Raw genomic sequence first — 18,133 nt, 5'->3', positions numbered from 1 at the left:
TTTATTTAGCCCTGCTGTGCATCTATTCCATAAACAAGGCATTTGGGTTTTCTGAGCAGTTCTGGAGGAGATTTTAAAAGGCAGAATCTTGAGCTAAAATAAACTGGACCCCATTTAAATAAGGAGAAAACCACTCTGGCTTGTAAAACTAGACTCAAGAATCAAACCAAGAACTGACCACAGTTGGAAATGCTAAATTTCTGAACCCCAGGACAAGTTATCTTTATTTTTCAGTTCTCTAGAACTTTGAATAGTATTAAAATAGTATTTTTGAAAGTGTCTTTCCTTTTGATATTCTTACAGTTTCTTTCTTTGACAAAAGTAGAAGTTCTTAATAACATAAAAGATAAACGATGTATATTCAATATGCCAACTTGTCCCAGTTTCCTGGAAATTATCAGGTTTTTTTTTTTCATATTTATTTATTTATTTGGCTGCACTGGGTCTTAGTTTCAGCATGTAAACTCTTAGTTGCAACATGTGGGATCTAGTTCCCTGACCAGGAATCAAACCTGAGACCCCCTGCATTGGGAGGTCAGAGCCTTAGCCACTGGACCACCAGGGAAGTACTTGGAAATTATTTTTTCGTCCAAAGTATCTATAACCAAGGTTTCTTAGACCACATCCCTTTTCCTACACTGAACTCTTTCTTCCTCTCCCTCTCCCTATATAAACGCAAACTCCATAATGTATCCATTCATCTCTTTCTGAATTATAAGAGTACTTACAGTGTCATTCATTGGGCCCTGGTGGTGTCTGAGAGTTTAAAACTTAGAAATTTTTTTTTCTGTTATTGTTCCTTAAAGTGAAATTTGTATTGTATCCAAAAATTTATAGATTTTTTTTTGTTTATTTTGGTTTTGTCTGCAAACACGTTTAGTATATTTGGGTCAAGTGAATACAATGCATTTCATAGTAGCTAATAACATAAGCATAAATAATTGCTTCTGCTTCATTTAAGATAAAATTGAATCAATCAATATGTGAAGATTTACTTTAAACATATTTAGTTATAATGTACTGCTATCCCACAGATTTGATAAAACTTATCATATTACTTAATTGTACTTTGCTGTCTCAGCTTTATTAATCTGCAGGATGATAGACATCAGACCCAGCAGCAGGCTTCCCTTCATGATTTTAATCTGGTGGAGCAAGTGAAAGTGTGAAAGTGATAGGCACCCAGTCATGTCCATCTCTTTGCGACCCAATGGACTGTAGCCCACCAAGTTCCTCTGTCTATGGAGTTCCCCAGGCAAGAATACTAGAGTGGGTAGTCTTTCCCTTCTCCAGGGGATCTTCCCAACCCAGGGATCAAACTGGGGTCTCCCACATTGCAGGCAGATTCTTTACCATCTGAGCCACCAGGGAAGCCCCTGGTGGAACAAACAAGCCTTCAAATCACAAATAACCAAAATGACCTAAATCATCTTAGGGTATTTAGTTATTAGATTAGATTTAGCAGTGAATTTTTTTTTTTTTTTTGGTAAAACTGTGTCACTTCAGTTATGCACACTGCCTGCTGGGATGCCTTAGCAACCATTCTAATGTGTTATTATCTTCAGTTAATTTAACTGCCCACGAAATACATGTAAATGCCACACCAACAGAACTCTTCTGACCTACGGTGCTTTTTTCTAGAGTCGGTAATGGTTTTCCGAATGGGCCAAGGCCTGCCCCCCTTGCTCCCTCACATGTACCTAATATCCAAATCTCTATGAGACTACAGCTCTCACATGTAGATATTTGGAATGCTCAGAGGATCAAACTCCACCCACGTGCTTCAAAATACCCACCTCTTTGCCCCATTATTACAGCGCACACCAGTGGTATGGCTCACCCTCAGAACAGACCTGGGACGAAGGCAACTCACAGTCCCTGAAGTGAGCTCCGGTCATCGGGGTGGGGGGGAGAATTCCAGGGTCACAGGTATGCAGAGCACAGTCTAAGGTCAAGGAGTGGGCTGCCAAAGGAGGGGAGTGCAGTCGGGAAAGAGATCTCTAAAGCATGGGCCCCATGCAAGAACCTTCTCGCCCAGGGTAAGGGCAATACCACGGCCGTGTGTCTGAATGGACTCTTAAAGAAATAGACTTCTGCTTTGGTGGGTTACTTCCTTTGAGAAAACTTCACACACACGCAAAGATATTCACATTCCTCTAAGCTAAGTTAGAAACTGTCTTCTCCCCTCCTCCACATTTATCACATCACATATAATATTAACTGTGTTTGGAGCTTAGTGTATTCAATAAACTGAGTGACTGAATAATATGAATTGATGAATCAATAAATCAAGTACCAATGCAAGGAAATCCTGTTTAGATTTTTCTTTTACCCAGTGTCATAGCATACCAGGAGTAGGATTAGGCGGGATAAATACAACTACAAAACTACTTTTTCTTCTGCATCATTGTGTATTCATTCTTGTATTATAGATAATTTGAAATATGTATGTTCATGAATAGGCATGGTGTCACTAAAAGACTGATTTTCATGAGGACAGTGAAATAATAACTTGCAACTTTTAGTCACACTCCATAAGAATTTTTTAAGTAGAGCATAAATAATTTAGAAGAAATCTTAGGAATCATCTAGTTAATCACTTTAAACATAAAGAAACAGCATTAGAATGAATAATAACATGATCAAGCTCACAAAGTAGTCCATGGCAGAAGCAGCTCACTTGATTGCAGTCTTATGCGTTTTACACCCTAGATCTGCTAGATCTACACTTTCTAATACAGTAGCCACTAGCCACATGTGGCCATTTAAACTGCAATTAAACAAAATTAAATTTAAAGTTCAGTTCCTAACAGTTGTACTAGCCACATGTCAAGTGTTAGGGACCACATGTGGTTACTAGCTACCATACTGGGTTGAGCAATAGAGACTATTTCCATTATTCCAGAAAGTTCTGTTGGACAGGACTGGTCTAGATAGAAAACAGATCTGAACAGTAGACGAGTATATATTAGGGTTCTAAATTTAAGTCTTCCTTCTGCTGGTTGTGGGATATTTAAATTTTAACAGTTAGTGTTTTTTTAGCATTGTTGATTTAACATGGGAAAAGCACTTACACGTTACTCCTTAGAAATATTTTTTCCTGAGCATAGTATCGGGTGATAGGCCTTCATAAACCATAAATTTGCTGCCTTTATGGTACACTGGGGAAGTATGCTTAATCACAGAGGGCAGAGGAAGCCTGTTAATTTTTCTTTCTTTCCAGATCATTTCCATTTTGGATGTAGCACTGAGAAACAATTTATTAAATATTTAGAAAGGATAAAGTGAGCTAATTTCGGCCCTGGATATCTGATAGGAGGTGATAGAGTCTCTGTTTGGGGATCTAATCAGAGTACAGATTCTCAAATACCTAGATCTGTCTTAAATTTGTTGGCCATAGTTAATGTTCAATTTTTAGTCTTGGGTCCTGGTTTCATCAAGTGGTAAGAAAAATGTGTAGCTTCTTTAATTTCCTAAGTGTTAAGAGACCTCCGTTAAAGAGGTTGGAGCTTCAAGATTTTGAGAAACACCAACAAATGAATCATCTGGGTTTAATATTTTTCCCCAAAAGTCAGCACATGAGATAGAGAAGTCAAAAAGAATTTATTCTTTTAAAAAATTAATTACTGCATTTAAAACTTTTTTCATCAAATATTCATGAATCAAAATATAGTAACATGTCATCTTATAGATAGGCTCTAAAGGAGACCTATTTTAGAGAAACTTCTTCAAACAATAGAAATTATGGAGTGATATTATTGAAATGAAAAAATCCCAGATATGTGAACAGAAACAACTGCCTCAAAACTGAGGACTTTAAGGAGAAAAATAGAATGATGTCTGACTTCCCATAAGAAGAGCTTCAGTTCAATTCAGTTGCTCAGTCATGTCCAACTCTTTGTGACCCTATGGACTGCAGCACACCAGGCTTTCCTGTCCATAACCAACTCCCAGAGCTTGCTCAGACTCATGTCCATCGCTTTGGTGATGCCATCCAATCATCTCATCCTCTGTCGTCCCCTTCCACTCCTGCCTTCAATCTTTCCCAACATCAGGGTCTTTTCTAATGAGTCAGTTCTTCACATCAGCTGGTATTGGAGCTTGTTCATGCATTTTCTAAATGGATAATGATGGATGAATCACCCTAGTGTTTTGATTCTATTAAGTACTACTGTAAGGCAACAATTTTTATTTCAAGATATTGTTTATATATACTGGAAGATTTTTGCTTTTTTAATTTGATTAAAAGTTTTAGACAGCCATCTATTAAAAAAAAAAGAAACACTGAGCTCTTTCCAGTAATAAGAAGGAAGATAGAGTTGTAAAACAATGGAGGAAGTTTGGTAAATGGAATTTAGTAATTTTCGTATTTACTAATTCATTGTTTCAATGCAGTCAATAATGATTTATTTGCTAGGAACTGACCTAGGTGCTGAGGATGTAAAATATATGACCTGAAGAATTTGCCTGTTAGTCAAGTAGATTTTATAAATATGCAAATATATTAAAATTCAGCCAGTTAAACTGTGCTTGAGAAACATGGAGGACAAAAACAGGCTCTGTCTGGGTAAACTGGAGAAGGTTCACAGCGGAAGTGAGTGAAGGTTGCTGAGCCTCAAAGAATGATGAAGACCTTTACATGAAGTCTTCGTGTATGGATGGCTCAGTGTGACTGAAGAGAGTATCCATGGAGGACTCAAAACAAAAATGAGGCTCTCTCAGCTCTGCTCTGTCCTGCTGTTTTTTGTTTATGCTGTGTTCCTTCTTACCCAGTTCATCTGAATTGTTGGCTTTTGTACTGAAAACATATCAGCACATGTTATATTCTAAACACTTCCCCAAAGTTTCTAGTTTGGCATTTCCACACACTTAAGCCATGAAATCTGAATCTTGTAAAACATCACTTGAATTATACTCCAGACTCCCATATAATAGTGGCTAGACTTTACGTTTCTTGACCCTCTCTCATCAGACATCCAAGCGGAACACAGAATGTTATAAAAGTACATCTTAAATGAATCCTTCTTAAGTAAGACAAGCTTCTATTATTTATTTCAAATTTCCTCTTACTCTTTATAACCAATTTTTTGTATTTTCTGATCTTGTGACCAGGTTAATAGCTTTCACAGGTTAATAGCTATAATTAAAGTCTGTTGCACCAAACTCTTGAGAAAGTCTGATATTAACATTTTACGACTCCAATAAGTTAGATTATATGTTATCACTTTTCCCATAGAAACAGACTTTAAAAAGTATTTTCTCCATTTTGCCTAACTTTTATTAAATCATGGAACAATTCTTAACCCAAAAAGGAAAGAATTTTAAGTGGCTTAATAGATTGGGGCTTTTATTCTCTCCTTCACAAATGGGCCAGCTCTCTTCTGTTCCCTTTGTTTTTTATTACAGAAGCTGGTTGTATATTTTGCATCCAGGAATGACCAGCAGCTTTCAGAGCTTCAGTTTTACTGTTAGCCGTCAGGGACAGAACAGGAACTATGTCCGCCCCCTGCTCACACAGAACATCGTTTCCTAATAGCAGGCAACCAGAAGTTGCCTTAAAGCACCTCCCAAGAGGCATCCTAAAGCACATCATTTAGAAACTCCACATCCTGTTTAAGTAATTAATACCTCAATCAAATTTGTGCTAGCATCAGTAGTGTCAGAAAAATTCATTAATTTTTTTCTATTCCATGGTCTTTCAAACAAAAGACTTTTTAATTAAAAAATGATATTTTTACAAGCTGGAAAGTGCAGCCAATGCATAGTAGCTATAGAAATATCCATTTCTTAACTGCCTGCTTTGAAGATTACCATGGGTTGATAATTCTACCTACTCTTTGCATGATGTCTTTCTGAAGTGCATTAGAGACCTCAGACCTACATTCACATCCATGACAGTCTCTGAGCAAATGAGACCACGTAGCCAAAATGATCTTTGCTTTGCAGCTTTAATGTAGAAACTATGGATTGAATTACTTCACTCACTCTTGCACTTAGAGGTAATCTAGAGGTTATGAAATTAGGCTTGTAGCATTAGAATGACTTGGGTGAACAAGAGTGAAAAATCTTGTCATTGCTATTTTTTTCTGTTGTTTTTATGTTCTTTTTATTTTAAACTTTTTATTTTGTATTGGGGTAGAGCCAATTAACAATGCTGGGATAGTTTCAGGTGAACACTGAGGGGACTCAGCCATACATGTACAGTGTATCCACTCTCCCCCAAGCCACCCTCCTATCCAGGCTGCCACATAACACTGAGCAGAGTCCCATATGCTATACAGTGAGCCCTTGTTAGTGACCACTTTAAACATAGCAATGTGTACACGTCCATCCCAAACTCCCTAACTGTCCCTTCACCCTGGCAACCGCAAGTTCACTCTCTAAGTCTGTGTTGTCATTCTTATCTTGAGACACTGTTGTCTAAGATATAAGCGGAAACTTGTTTTACTCCATGTATTCATTATTCATTCCTATAATTTTTATCAAACTCAGTTCACTTCAGTTACTGTTACGTCTGATTCTTTGCAACCCCATGGACTGCAGCACTCCAGGCTTCCCTGCCCATCACCAACTCCCAGAGCTTGCTCAAACTCATGTCCATCGAGTTGGTGATGCCATCCAACCATCTCATCCTCTGTCACCCCCTTCTCCTCTAGCCTTCAATCTTTCCCAGCATCAGGGTCTTTTCCAATGAGTCAATTCTTTGCATCGGGTGGCCAAAGTAGTGGAGCTTCAGCTTCAGTATCCATCCTTCCAGTGAATATTCAGGACTGATTTCCTTTAGGGTTGACTGGTTGGATCCCCTTGCTGTCCAAGGGACTCTCAAGAGTCTTCTCCAACACCACAGTTCAAAAGCATCAGTTCTTTGGCACTCAGCTCTTTATGGTCCAACTCTCACATCCATACATGACTACTGAAAAAAACATAGCCTTGACTAGATGGACCTTTGCTGCAAAGTAATGTCTCTACTTTTTAATATGCTGTCCAGGTTGGTCATAGCTTTTCTTCCAAGTAGCAAGCGTCTTTTAATTTCATGGCTGCAGTCACCATCTGCAGAGATTTTGGAGCCCAAGAAAATAAAGCCTTCACTGTTTCCATTATTTCTCCATCTATATGCCAAGAAGTGATGAGTAAGCACCATTTTGCTGACAATCACCTGTAGGCCATACACATGCAAGCTCCCTTCCCTCTCCACAGCCCTGCCTTCTACCACCCACCTATTGCCTCCTTGTTGTTCTTTGAACACTCTGAGCATGTGCCTACCTCTTGACCTTTGTACTTCCTCATCCCTTGCCTGGAATATTCTTGCTCCTTCTACGAGCATGACTGTCCTGCTGGCCTCTTCTAAGAGTTCTATCCAAGTGTCACTCTATCCCCAGGCCCCCATCAAATCCCCAATTTAAAGTGTCACCACATACACTTCTCCCAGTTCCAAACCCCCAATTTGCTGTAACACTTACCACCTGACACAACTTTATATTTTACTAGTTTATTTTATTTTATTTTTTGCTATCTTTCTCCATTAACAAGACTATGAAACCCAAGAGGGCTTGCATTTTCTTTTAGTTTGTTCACTACTGTATCCCCAGTGCCTAGAACATTGCCTGACACTTAATGGGTATTTAAAAAGCTGCTAAGTGGATGAATTCATGAATGAACCCAAAAGAACTGAGCATTTACTATGCCAACTATTGTGCGTGATAAGAGAGGTTTAGAGTGAAGAAAGAAGTAACCCAACAATCACAGCTCTGTTGGTAAATTCTGGGAAGAAGTGCAGTCATAAGGGTACTTTGGAAAACAAAAGACGGGGACCTAGCCCTGAGAGGGGCGGCTCAGAGCTCTGAATTATGTAATGGGTGGAGGAGGGAAGACCAGAGAAAAAGGCCATTAAAGGAACAGACAGCCAGAGGTGCAGAGGTGTAGAGATGAGAAAGCATGGCTTTTTCAACTGAGGAAAGGTATGAACCTGAAAGCCTTTTAAGAAAGGTCCCTCAGGCATCACTATGCAGAAAGGGTTGAAGAAGACTAAAAACACGGTGGCTTTTAGCTGGGTATAACATAGCTTAGCTGAGAGAAATGAGGGTTGAACAAGAGCAGAGCAATGCTGGTGAAGAAGAGGGTGAACTGGAGAATGTTCTCAGGTTAAGTGTCTGGAGGAGTAAAAGATCACCCTGAAGCCCCAGTAACCCACCATTTGGTAAAGGCAATCACTAAATGGAAACTACAATATTCCTTTAACTTACTTGACTGCCATTTTTATACATAATATTTTATATAATCTTTAAAAATGGAATCTAGTGGGGCAGGAATAGGAAAGAGAATCAGTGCACTGTATAATTTCTTGCTTGTTTATAACTTTTCGCTTAACTTGTCATCACTGTCTATAGTCTTTTCTGAAGGAACATGAAAACTAGGTGCCAACTTTTATATGCAGATGAGTGATGCTATTACTCCACACTTAGAACTTTTCAGTGGCTCATTTGATTCTTATGTTTTGAATAGTTATGTTCACTAGGCAAGATCCTTTAATGAAAAAAGCTCATACATTCTGACCAAAAGCTTATGTCAAAGTGAGTATATTTTAAGATATAGTTTAACACTTCTAGAATTGAACTTAAATATAATTTATCATATTGAGATTCTGAATGTTACATAATTTTCAATCTTTAGATAAGGATAAAGAAATGATAACAGAAAATAAAAGAGACTAGATTATTCTCATATTAATTGGTTGTTTACAAAGTAAATGCAAACATAAAAGTGCCCGCCAAGAAAATACTTAAGAAAGGAACAACTCATTGATTGATAAAAATGAACTAAAAGATTGACTCAGTTTTGAAAACTATTTGATTCAAACTTTTAAGACATGGGATGACAATAATGGATTTATTTTAGAAACCTTAGAATATGAGAACAGTTTTAATTTTAGGAATAATAGGAAACAGTAGCTTGACTGGTGAATAATGAATTTATGAGTCTTCATCCAAGTCATTATTCAGGCTAAGAATATAAGTAAGTTTACAAAAGAGTAGATTAGTCAGTCAGTGGTTCTATGGCATTTGCTCACTGTTTTATAAATTTGTATTTATACCAGAGGCCACAAAACTACTCAGATGCAGGCATCTTAACCAACTGGTAGCAACATACCCTAACTTCAAAGTCAATTTTTGATCAGTGAGGCTTTCATTGATTGGCAAGCTTAAATTTAATAACCACAGTGCCACAGATATATAATGGTGCATACTCAAAAAATATATATACATATGCAAAATACTGATCAAAATAGCTACCTGGGTGTGTATGTGTGTCTGTACTTACTTGAATGCATGTCTGTGTCTTATATTCAACACTGCTTTTTCCTAGTTCCCTTCTAATAATAAATGACACTATCTTTGGCTTGCGACCATTTTTCCTGCCAACACGATCACAGGAGTATATGCATACTTTTGGTAGCTGAGGATATATCCTTGGCAACATAGTTATGAAAATCTGTAAGATATGTATTTACAATTCAAAATTAATGCTACATCTTTAAACCGCTTTTACTTTTGGAGTTCAGCACAAATGGCAGTAGTTTTCTAACAGTGAGAAAATATGATTTTTATAACCTCCTTTGACTTTTATTAAGTATTGTATTAAAATATGCAACTAGTAAGATTTCACAGATTTCAGAGCTGTGAGCAGTTTTTCTAAATCTCTGACTTACTGTGATCATGCAACAAAGACAAAATTAGAAAATATCAGATATGTTCATCTCTAATTAAAACATCTGATTTAAAATTTGCTCTTATTTTCATCTGAAAATTTCCTTTCCAGGGTTATATGTCAATGTACAAAATGTCCAATTTAATGAACAGCATTCTTTCAAGTGGCAGTTAGGTTTAAAAGGGGAAACAAACCTTTTTGAATTGAACATATACATTCTCAGTCTAAACATTGAATTAATGTACTTTTTGTTATATGATTTCCTTTTCAACATCAACATTTTAACAAGTGAAATACTCTGGAGACACTTGGAAAAATGGAATCCTAGACAATGATGAAACCCAAGTCTTTTCTTCACTCTCAAATCTCCTATCACTGCAACTTCCAGATTCTGCCTTTACTTAGCATTAACATTCACTTCCCAAACAATTTACCCAAGTGAGGAAATGATTACACATGTTTATGTGCTAAGCGGAAGGAACCCGTGCAGAGCAGGAGGCTCTGATATGGTTACAGAGATAATTGATTGAGAAAGATCCCTGAGGATGGAGGCAAGGATGGATCCCAGAGTCTATGGATGCCTCTGCCCTGTGGGAGGAGAGCATCTTTCCCCACTGATATAGTAAGGAGAACCACATGGGTTTGAGTTGATGAGAGACATGATGTTGGGAAATTTATTCCTAGAGACTTCGTTTTCTCTGCAAAATCTAAAACAGAGAATTTTAAATTGAAGGAGTAAGATAAGAGAAGAGAAAGTCAGACCATGCGGATATATGAGATAACAAGTTCATTAAGAAAATGGTTGGTTGAGTAAATCAAAAAGGAAGATATATGGCAAAATGTTAATTGTTACATATAAGTGTAACATGTAAGTAATTAATACCTAGGTGTAGATTATATTACTTTTCCTACCCTTTATCATGCTTTAAACTTTTTATAATAAAAAGGAAAAAAGAAAAAATTTCACTTTCTTTCAGTTCCTAAGCTAGTAGGCTGGTATTAATTTTTCATATGTCTGAACATTCCATCTCCTTGCCTCTATTGTCACTGAGTCAATAAAGCTACATCCTACATTTTTTAAAAAAGGAATATATAAAGGTGATATTGCACAGTGCACTTTCAATAATCTAAGCCTCATTATATGAGGAAATTGTTAGTCTTCCTGAGAACTGCAAAATAATTTATGAGGAACAGAGTCTCTGAATGTTCTTAAACATTGTGTATTTTTAATTAAAAAATTATGCATGACCAATTCTTCCTCTAATTACCATTCTCTTGCTTTATGTTAGAGTCCAAATGTAAGATGCTGATTAACTGAAATGTCACACATTGAAAATAAGTTAGCCATTAAGTGTAATGGAATAAAGGGCTTTTTATTAATACATGGAATGATGGAGGATCTGTAACTTTGTTAAAATACACTGACGTTAAAAGCATTTTTGAAAGAATTAGAAGAAAAGTGCTTAATATTTTCGTTTAAAAATAGACCTCAGTAGTCAGAATTATAGCTCTCGTTGTGCTCTTTTCTACCATCTCAAAGAATGCCTTGCTCTAAATAAAGCCAACAGATCCCCAACATTGACTTGGCGGTCAAAGAACTCTAAATCTCAGAACTGCCACATTTCCATTTTAAATGTAAATATTCCCATTCATCTTCCTAAATATTATATTTCTTCTCCCCCCTTCCTCCCACCCCAGTGTCATAGTTTATGCAACAGCTGACAGCATCTTTTGTTCCCTTTTATGGTACACACTAGTTGCCACAATTCACTTTGGCATCCCCTAGCTTAGAAACAAGTTTTTGTGCAGGTCGATTGGCCACATTTCATAAGAGGAAGAATAGAGCAAAAAATGTTTCTTCATAATGCCATTCAATGATTTCCTTTGCAAATATGCTTCCTGAAGTTTTGCAGATGCAGAAGTCATAGAACAAGTCGGTGGGCTGGGAACTGCATTGCATTTTTAGTGCTTCTAGAAGCAACATCTCCAGCCTTTTAAATGAGAGTGAAGTGATGGATTTGCAGGTATTTGAAGAAATAGATGCGCTGGAAGGGCAAAGGTTACTTTTAAAAATTAATTTATAGTTGATTTACAATGTTGTGATTCTTTTTTTTTTTAAAGCAAAAATCAGGATTTTACTGCATAACGTTTTTCAAAAGAGAACAAGAGAGAAGAAAAGACCCATTGTGTACTGCCAACCAAAAATTCTCATTTTCCTTGATGTACACAACATTGGCATATTTCAGCAAAGAGAACCTTACAGAATAGGACAACTTTAATCGGTCATTTAAGTTTAAAATGGTTGCAATATTATGTTAATTGAATTGTTTTTCTTTTTTAGGGTCCTCTGGGGCCTCCAGGACAAAAGGTAGAGTATAAACAATACTGTGAAAGTAATTATATCCCCATCGCCTAATGACTGGCCTGAGAAGGGAACGGAATTAGCTACTGTGAGCCATACCAAAGTAGTCTGGTTTGTGCATTCTGCTTTCTAAAAATACAATCATATAATGTGAGCCATTAGATTTCTAATTGACTCCATTATAGAAAGTCCAATAAATCCAGAGCAGACTCTTTTTAAGCTGTCTGCCAAACTTTTGGTCATTGAGTTTTTAATTCCAGTACTAGTAAAACATCGTGACAAAACTTAGAATCTGAAGGGTCATAAGACATTGCAAATTAAATGCATGGTCTTGCACAAATATATGATTGTCAAAGGACCATTCAACAGACTAGAACAAAGAATGTATTTGTTGCTTGGTGGCTATATTCAAGTGGCCCACTAGTATCTCCCTTTGCTGAAGCAACCCAAAAAAATGACTTCCCAATTGTTATTTAAACATTATCCAGAGCCATCAGACTTGACCCTTTACATTTTGGAGAAAAGAGTCTAGCACTTCTAAAATTACGTCAGTTCTACAGTAGTAAATGCTATCAATAGCAGGTAGATAGCCCTTTGCGAACAAAACATCACTAAACCCCCACTCCCCATCCACCTCCCACGCTACAAGGAGGACATAAAAGGATATTTAACCTGCAGACAACCAAAAATAATAATAATAATAATAATTGCATTACAACAGGTGGAAAAGTGATTATTCTTTATCTTTGGAATCCATCAAAGATAGAGACGTTTATCCCCCAAGCTTGTGCATGTGGCATCTGTTGAAACATGATCCCACAAACCAAGTAAAAGCCAGTGTGTAGTGAGACAACTTGTGTATAGGAACACTTTGTCCTTTGCAATAATGTCTCTATTAAGTATGGTGTGAAATTGTAAAGCTACCCTAATCCACATGCTACCAGGATAAAATTACTGCCTCAGGCTTTGGGAAGTCCTTTAATGACCCACTCAATACAATCACCAAGAAAGCACTAAGGAACTTGCCATCTCAATTTTTTTTGCATGAAATGACTATATTTTTAATAGACTTTATTTTTTAGAGAAGTTTTAGATTTCTAATTACTATTTTAATCTTTTCCATTATTCTTTAAAAATTTTAATATCACATATCTACTAAGAAAAATCTGTTTTATAGTTCTAAACAAAAAATAAGCACATTCTGTTTGAAAAATTATTTCTCCAGAGCCTCACCAGAAGGTGTGTGGAGGAAAATGACATCACTATTTGAAAACATTTGTTAATGTTTCTGTATCTAGTTAAATGTCAGATTTTCTCAGGTAGTAACTACTTTTCTTTTCTGATGCCCAGTCATTCTCATCACCCCAGTGCTCATGTGTGCACACATCCAAGTGCATGTGCATACACACACAGACGACATAATATTCAATGTATAGAACTGGTATCGTTCCTAGTCTATGCTCACCACTTGCGGCATCCTGCCTAGTCCACTTTGGAAGATATATTCACCCTCACATGGTTTAAACATACTCCCTGAGTCTGGGGGAAATGCTTCAAATACAACAAATTTCACTTTACAACATGGGTTCCTTATAGTGGTTGTTATTTTAATTACCTTTTATTTTATGGTATTTAATTTCATGAAATTCAAGAGTTGCTGGTACAGCTAACCTTTTTTGAGATGAAACTAAGCCTATTTAATTCTCAAAAGCACCCAAATTTGGAGCCATGAGGCCTTCTGATAGCTTTGGATCTCAATTTATGATGTGAAATTCTTTAAAATCTTATTAGGGTTAAGTAAATATTTACAAACATGGTGAGATTTTCATGGCTTCTGGAAAAGCTTGATGAATCTGTTTACACTATTGTGTGTTAGAACACAGTGGATGAGATCTGAAAAACATAGCCTGTCAGATATGTTTTAGTAAGATAAAGTTGTAGCTGACATAATTAATATGACATAAATTTAGAATTGAATTATTTTGTGCTTATGATGTCAACTTATTTTAATCATATGTCTCCTTAGGGTTCTGTTGGAGTACCTGGAATTCCAGGGATGAATGGACAAAAAGTGAGTTCCATAGAATATACTGCTTTTGATCATTTGGGGAGGATTAAATCACAAAGTTGTTCTAATCAGTAATGTTGGTAATAAGTTTATATGCTTATAAAAATTTTATATATACTTTTGAAATATAGGAAAATTATGTTGCAATTGATCAAATTATTTTAATTTTTAAATGAATGCATTAAATAGTGAAAAACTCTTAAACAATTTTTTATTTTATTTGATACATATGAGATACAGTGGTATCTTTCTCATAAATATATTTGGAGTAGGAAAAATATAGTACTTAACACTGATTGTGATAAAGTGCACTGTGGTTTATTCTTGTTATGGCAGACTAATATGTATTATTTCTTGCATTAACAAAAGTTATTCCTACAGAGAGATGCTATCGGAATCGTGAATTCACATGCAAGCTTTTTTTACAGCTAAGCAAAATTAAGAATTAAATAGATTTGCTAAGCTCTGATAGCATGCTTTTATTGTACTATTAATAATGAAGAGGAAAAAAAAGTAAAAGAAAACAACCCACAGCTCTACACAGACATATCTATTGCCTGTGTGCACTTTTTCCTGCAACGTACTTGCCAGTAGGCAAAGCAATTACCAAAGTCACCGCGGGCCAGCCTGCCAGGGGCTGGAGAGCTGAGCCAGGGACTTTCCTGTCTCCCTCAGAGCCTCTGAGCTGGCCCTTTGCGATCCTGCGACCCAACTTGTCTTCCCAGAGGACTTGAAATCCAGGCATTCTGAATTGAAATCATAAAGGGCCCAGCCCTTATGGACAGAATAGACCTCCTCCTGACCTCTTCTAGCTCGTCCATCTTTTTTCTCCAATGAGACATAGACAATAACAATTTAAAACCTACGAAGTGGCCAAGAACATGGATCTTCAGCTCAGAGAATGTAAATTTTGACAGAGTCCTTGAATCCTCTGGCCTCAATTTCTTCATCTTTAAAAAGGAGACAAACAATTCCTACCTCATAAGGTTACTGTGAGGATTAAATTAGGAAATAGGCATAACGCCCTTATGTCCATGTCTGATATTGCTATTAAACTTTTTCTTCAGCTCATTTTAGTGAAATCCTGGATATTTGATTGACCTCTGTTGTAAGAGACTCTCTGTTTCAAGAATTCCTTGATTCCCAAGTAAAATGAGTGTTCTTAACCAAATCTTAACGGCAGCCTGTGGTCCATAAATCCAGCACTGGGCACTCGTCAGCAGTTCAGTGCCCATGTTACTGCCCTGTTTTCCCCTTAGTAAAATGCATACCTGTTTGCTTCACAGATCCTGATAAAGACAGAGGATTAATATTCCATTTAGAATATTGTAGATCATGGAGGGAAACAGAAGTAAAAATTTGAGAGCATATTCATTCTATGTGGAGAAGGCAATGGCACCCCACTCCAGTACTCTTGCCTGGTCAATCCCATGGAGCCTGGTAGGCTGCAGTCCATGGGGTCGTGAAGAATCAGACACGACTGAGGGACTTCACTTTCACTTTTCACTTTCATGCATTGGATAAGGAAATGGCAACCCACTCTAGTGTTCTTGCCTGGAGAGTCCCAGGGACGGGGGAACCTGGTGGGCTGCCGTCTATGGGGTCGCACAGAGTTGGACATGACTGAAGCGACTTAGCAGCAGCAGCATTCATTCTATGATGAATTTGAAAATTACATAACAGGATAATATTTAGAAAGGACAAAATATAGATATAACGTAAATGTCTTTAATATTTGTACACGTAAGGCTAATGTTTTGCTTTTACTTCTTTGTTTCTTTTTCAACTTTGAGATAATCATGAAAATTTATAGAAAACTTTACCCTGAAACAAAACAAGTCCACAAGTTTAAAACTGTCACATATATGCTTATGAAGACTGCATATTCTTTCTTTTTCCAAAGGAAGTATGCAATTTCCTTAGCAAGAGAAAGGAATGTGACATTTTCTTGTCCTAGTCATCAAGTTTAAATTATATTTCAAGGAAATAGCTAATATTTGTAGTTTTATATCTTGTTATACATCTTTGTAGCATTTTAAAGGGTTTTCTGTAAAATCTAGGAAAGCTAAATGATTTCATACTTTTATGAAGGTATCAGCAAAATGTAGTTCAAGATTTTTTTTTAATTCATATAACTTAACTAAAACTTTGTTTATAGAATTTCTTTTAATGATAGCTATTATCTAACACCTGTAATATTTGCTATATCATCTTTAGGACAATAAAGTACAAAAAAACCTAAGTCTACATCACTGAAGTAACAGGACATTTAGACAGTAAAAACAGAGTTGAAAATAGAGTAATACCGATAATTTACACTTAGAGCTATGAACTTTGCCTTGGTTCTCTAAAATTTATGTTTCTAGAAAGAGAACCTGGAATCACATTAATAATTTTTTAAGCACCTTGATGTTCTTAAGCTTCAGAGAAAATATCTTCTTTGCATGATACAATTTCATTTTTTCCCAAAGAAGTACTTTTGATGCTTAGATCATTTTCAAGTACTGGATATCCTCCAAGGATATCCTTCAAGGAAGGATATTATTTCTAAGCTACCAGAAACATGGCAAATAACTAGAAAATTTTTAGAAACTTCTCTATTATAAGAGAGAAAGAAAATGACTATATTAAGCAAATATTTTACTTGTCTTCCACTAAAATATTTTCCATCCATTCAGATTGAGGTGATTGATTTTGGCCAGTAGCTTGATGGTGATTTTTTTTTTTTTTTTACATTATTTTCCTTTCAGTTTTGGTCAACTCGATTGTTAATCTGAGTATTTCTTATTTTTGTAATGGTCCTCCAATTCTTCAGATCATATTAGGAAAACAGACTTACAGAAGCAGTACCATGGCATTAAACTCCAGTTTAGCCCCTTCTAGTCTTATAATCTATCAAGGGCTACTAAACACCCTTCTGTGAAAAGTGGGAGACAGTGTGGTACGTGGTCTCTGCAGTCTGAGAGAGGAGGCGTCAAGTCTTTGTCCTCCTTTGTATGAGTTACTTAATGTTTCTAAGGCTCCAGTGCAAAATATTAATATAGACTTTGCAATATTAACTAGCTAATATGTCTAAAGTGAACATAATGTAATAGGTGCTCAATAAATATTATCAACTATCTGTAGTATTAATAGTATAACACTTGAAGAATTTCAACAAATGAGCCCTAGGCTTACCCTCTAACAGGACAAGAAGCCAGGAAGAAAGTGAAGGTGTAAACTCACACAGGAAAGTAAAATATTTCTCTGCTACCTGCTATGTCTCCAGTTGCAATGCACCCCATTCCCAATAGTGGGAATACAAGTACCATAGAAAGGAGAAAGACATTTCTCGTACTGCTTTGAAAGCTCACTCACCGGTGTGGGGTCTTGTAGGAGTGCTGCCTAGAGTCAGATACTCTGCGCTCTTCCACCTCATGTGCAGCCTGTGAAACTTCTTCCTATATGGGCTCAAGGTGGCTTCATTGTAGAGTGAGAGAAGGTGCTGTTCTAATTTATATCTAAGTCTCTAAGAGATACTGTGCATCCACAAAAAGTCACAGGTGTCTCTTTTCCATGCTCTGTTCCCAATTCTAAAAGCAGTTGTTTCCATAATTTGAACTTGTTTCCAATAGCCAAAGTTGTTAGGGAGAATTTAATGCTAGGTCTTACCTAAAAAGAAATAAATGTTGCCTTCTTTGACTCTGGCTAATTTATTTAGCACAGAAACTTCTGTAATTCTCACAAATAGATCTTGTTGGTTCAAATATATTATAAAAATTTTATTTATGCTATTGGATTCATTCCCCCCCCCCCCTCACACACACAAACACACACATTCAGGCACATAATACATACATGTAAAGATACGTAACTGCATGTGTGCGTGCTCAATCATGCTCAACTCTGTGTGACCACATAGACTATAACCCAGCCAGGCTCTCTGCCCATGGAGTTTTGCAGGCAAGAATACTGGAGTGGGTTGCCATTTCCTACTCCAGGGGATCTTCCGGACCCAG

The 18,133-nt window shown here is 36.6% G+C and overlaps 1 protein-coding gene across 23 annotated transcripts in view; it reads left to right on the top strand.

Moving 5' to 3' along the window:
- Window positions 1-18,133, top strand: part of COL25A1 (collagen type XXV alpha 1 chain) — a 492,664-nt gene that overhangs the window by 365,013 nt on the left and 109,518 nt on the right. For all 23 annotated transcript variants that reach the window (XM_043438685.1, XM_043438674.1, XM_043438683.1 and 20 more), the window contains exons 11-12: window positions 12,047-12,073; window positions 14,094-14,138. In XM_043438685.1, coding sequence (XP_043294620.1) covers window positions 12,047-12,073; window positions 14,094-14,138 — 72 coding nt within the window. The remainder of the gene's footprint in view (window positions 1-12,046; window positions 12,074-14,093; window positions 14,139-18,133) is intronic.

The sequence above is a fragment of the Cervus canadensis genome, chromosome 19, assembly GCF_019320065.1.
Source record: "Cervus canadensis isolate Bull #8, Minnesota chromosome 19, ASM1932006v1, whole genome shotgun sequence".
Taxonomy (NCBI): domain Eukaryota; kingdom Metazoa; phylum Chordata; class Mammalia; order Artiodactyla; family Cervidae; genus Cervus; species Cervus canadensis.
This window is presented reverse-complemented; position numbering and strand designations above follow the sequence as displayed.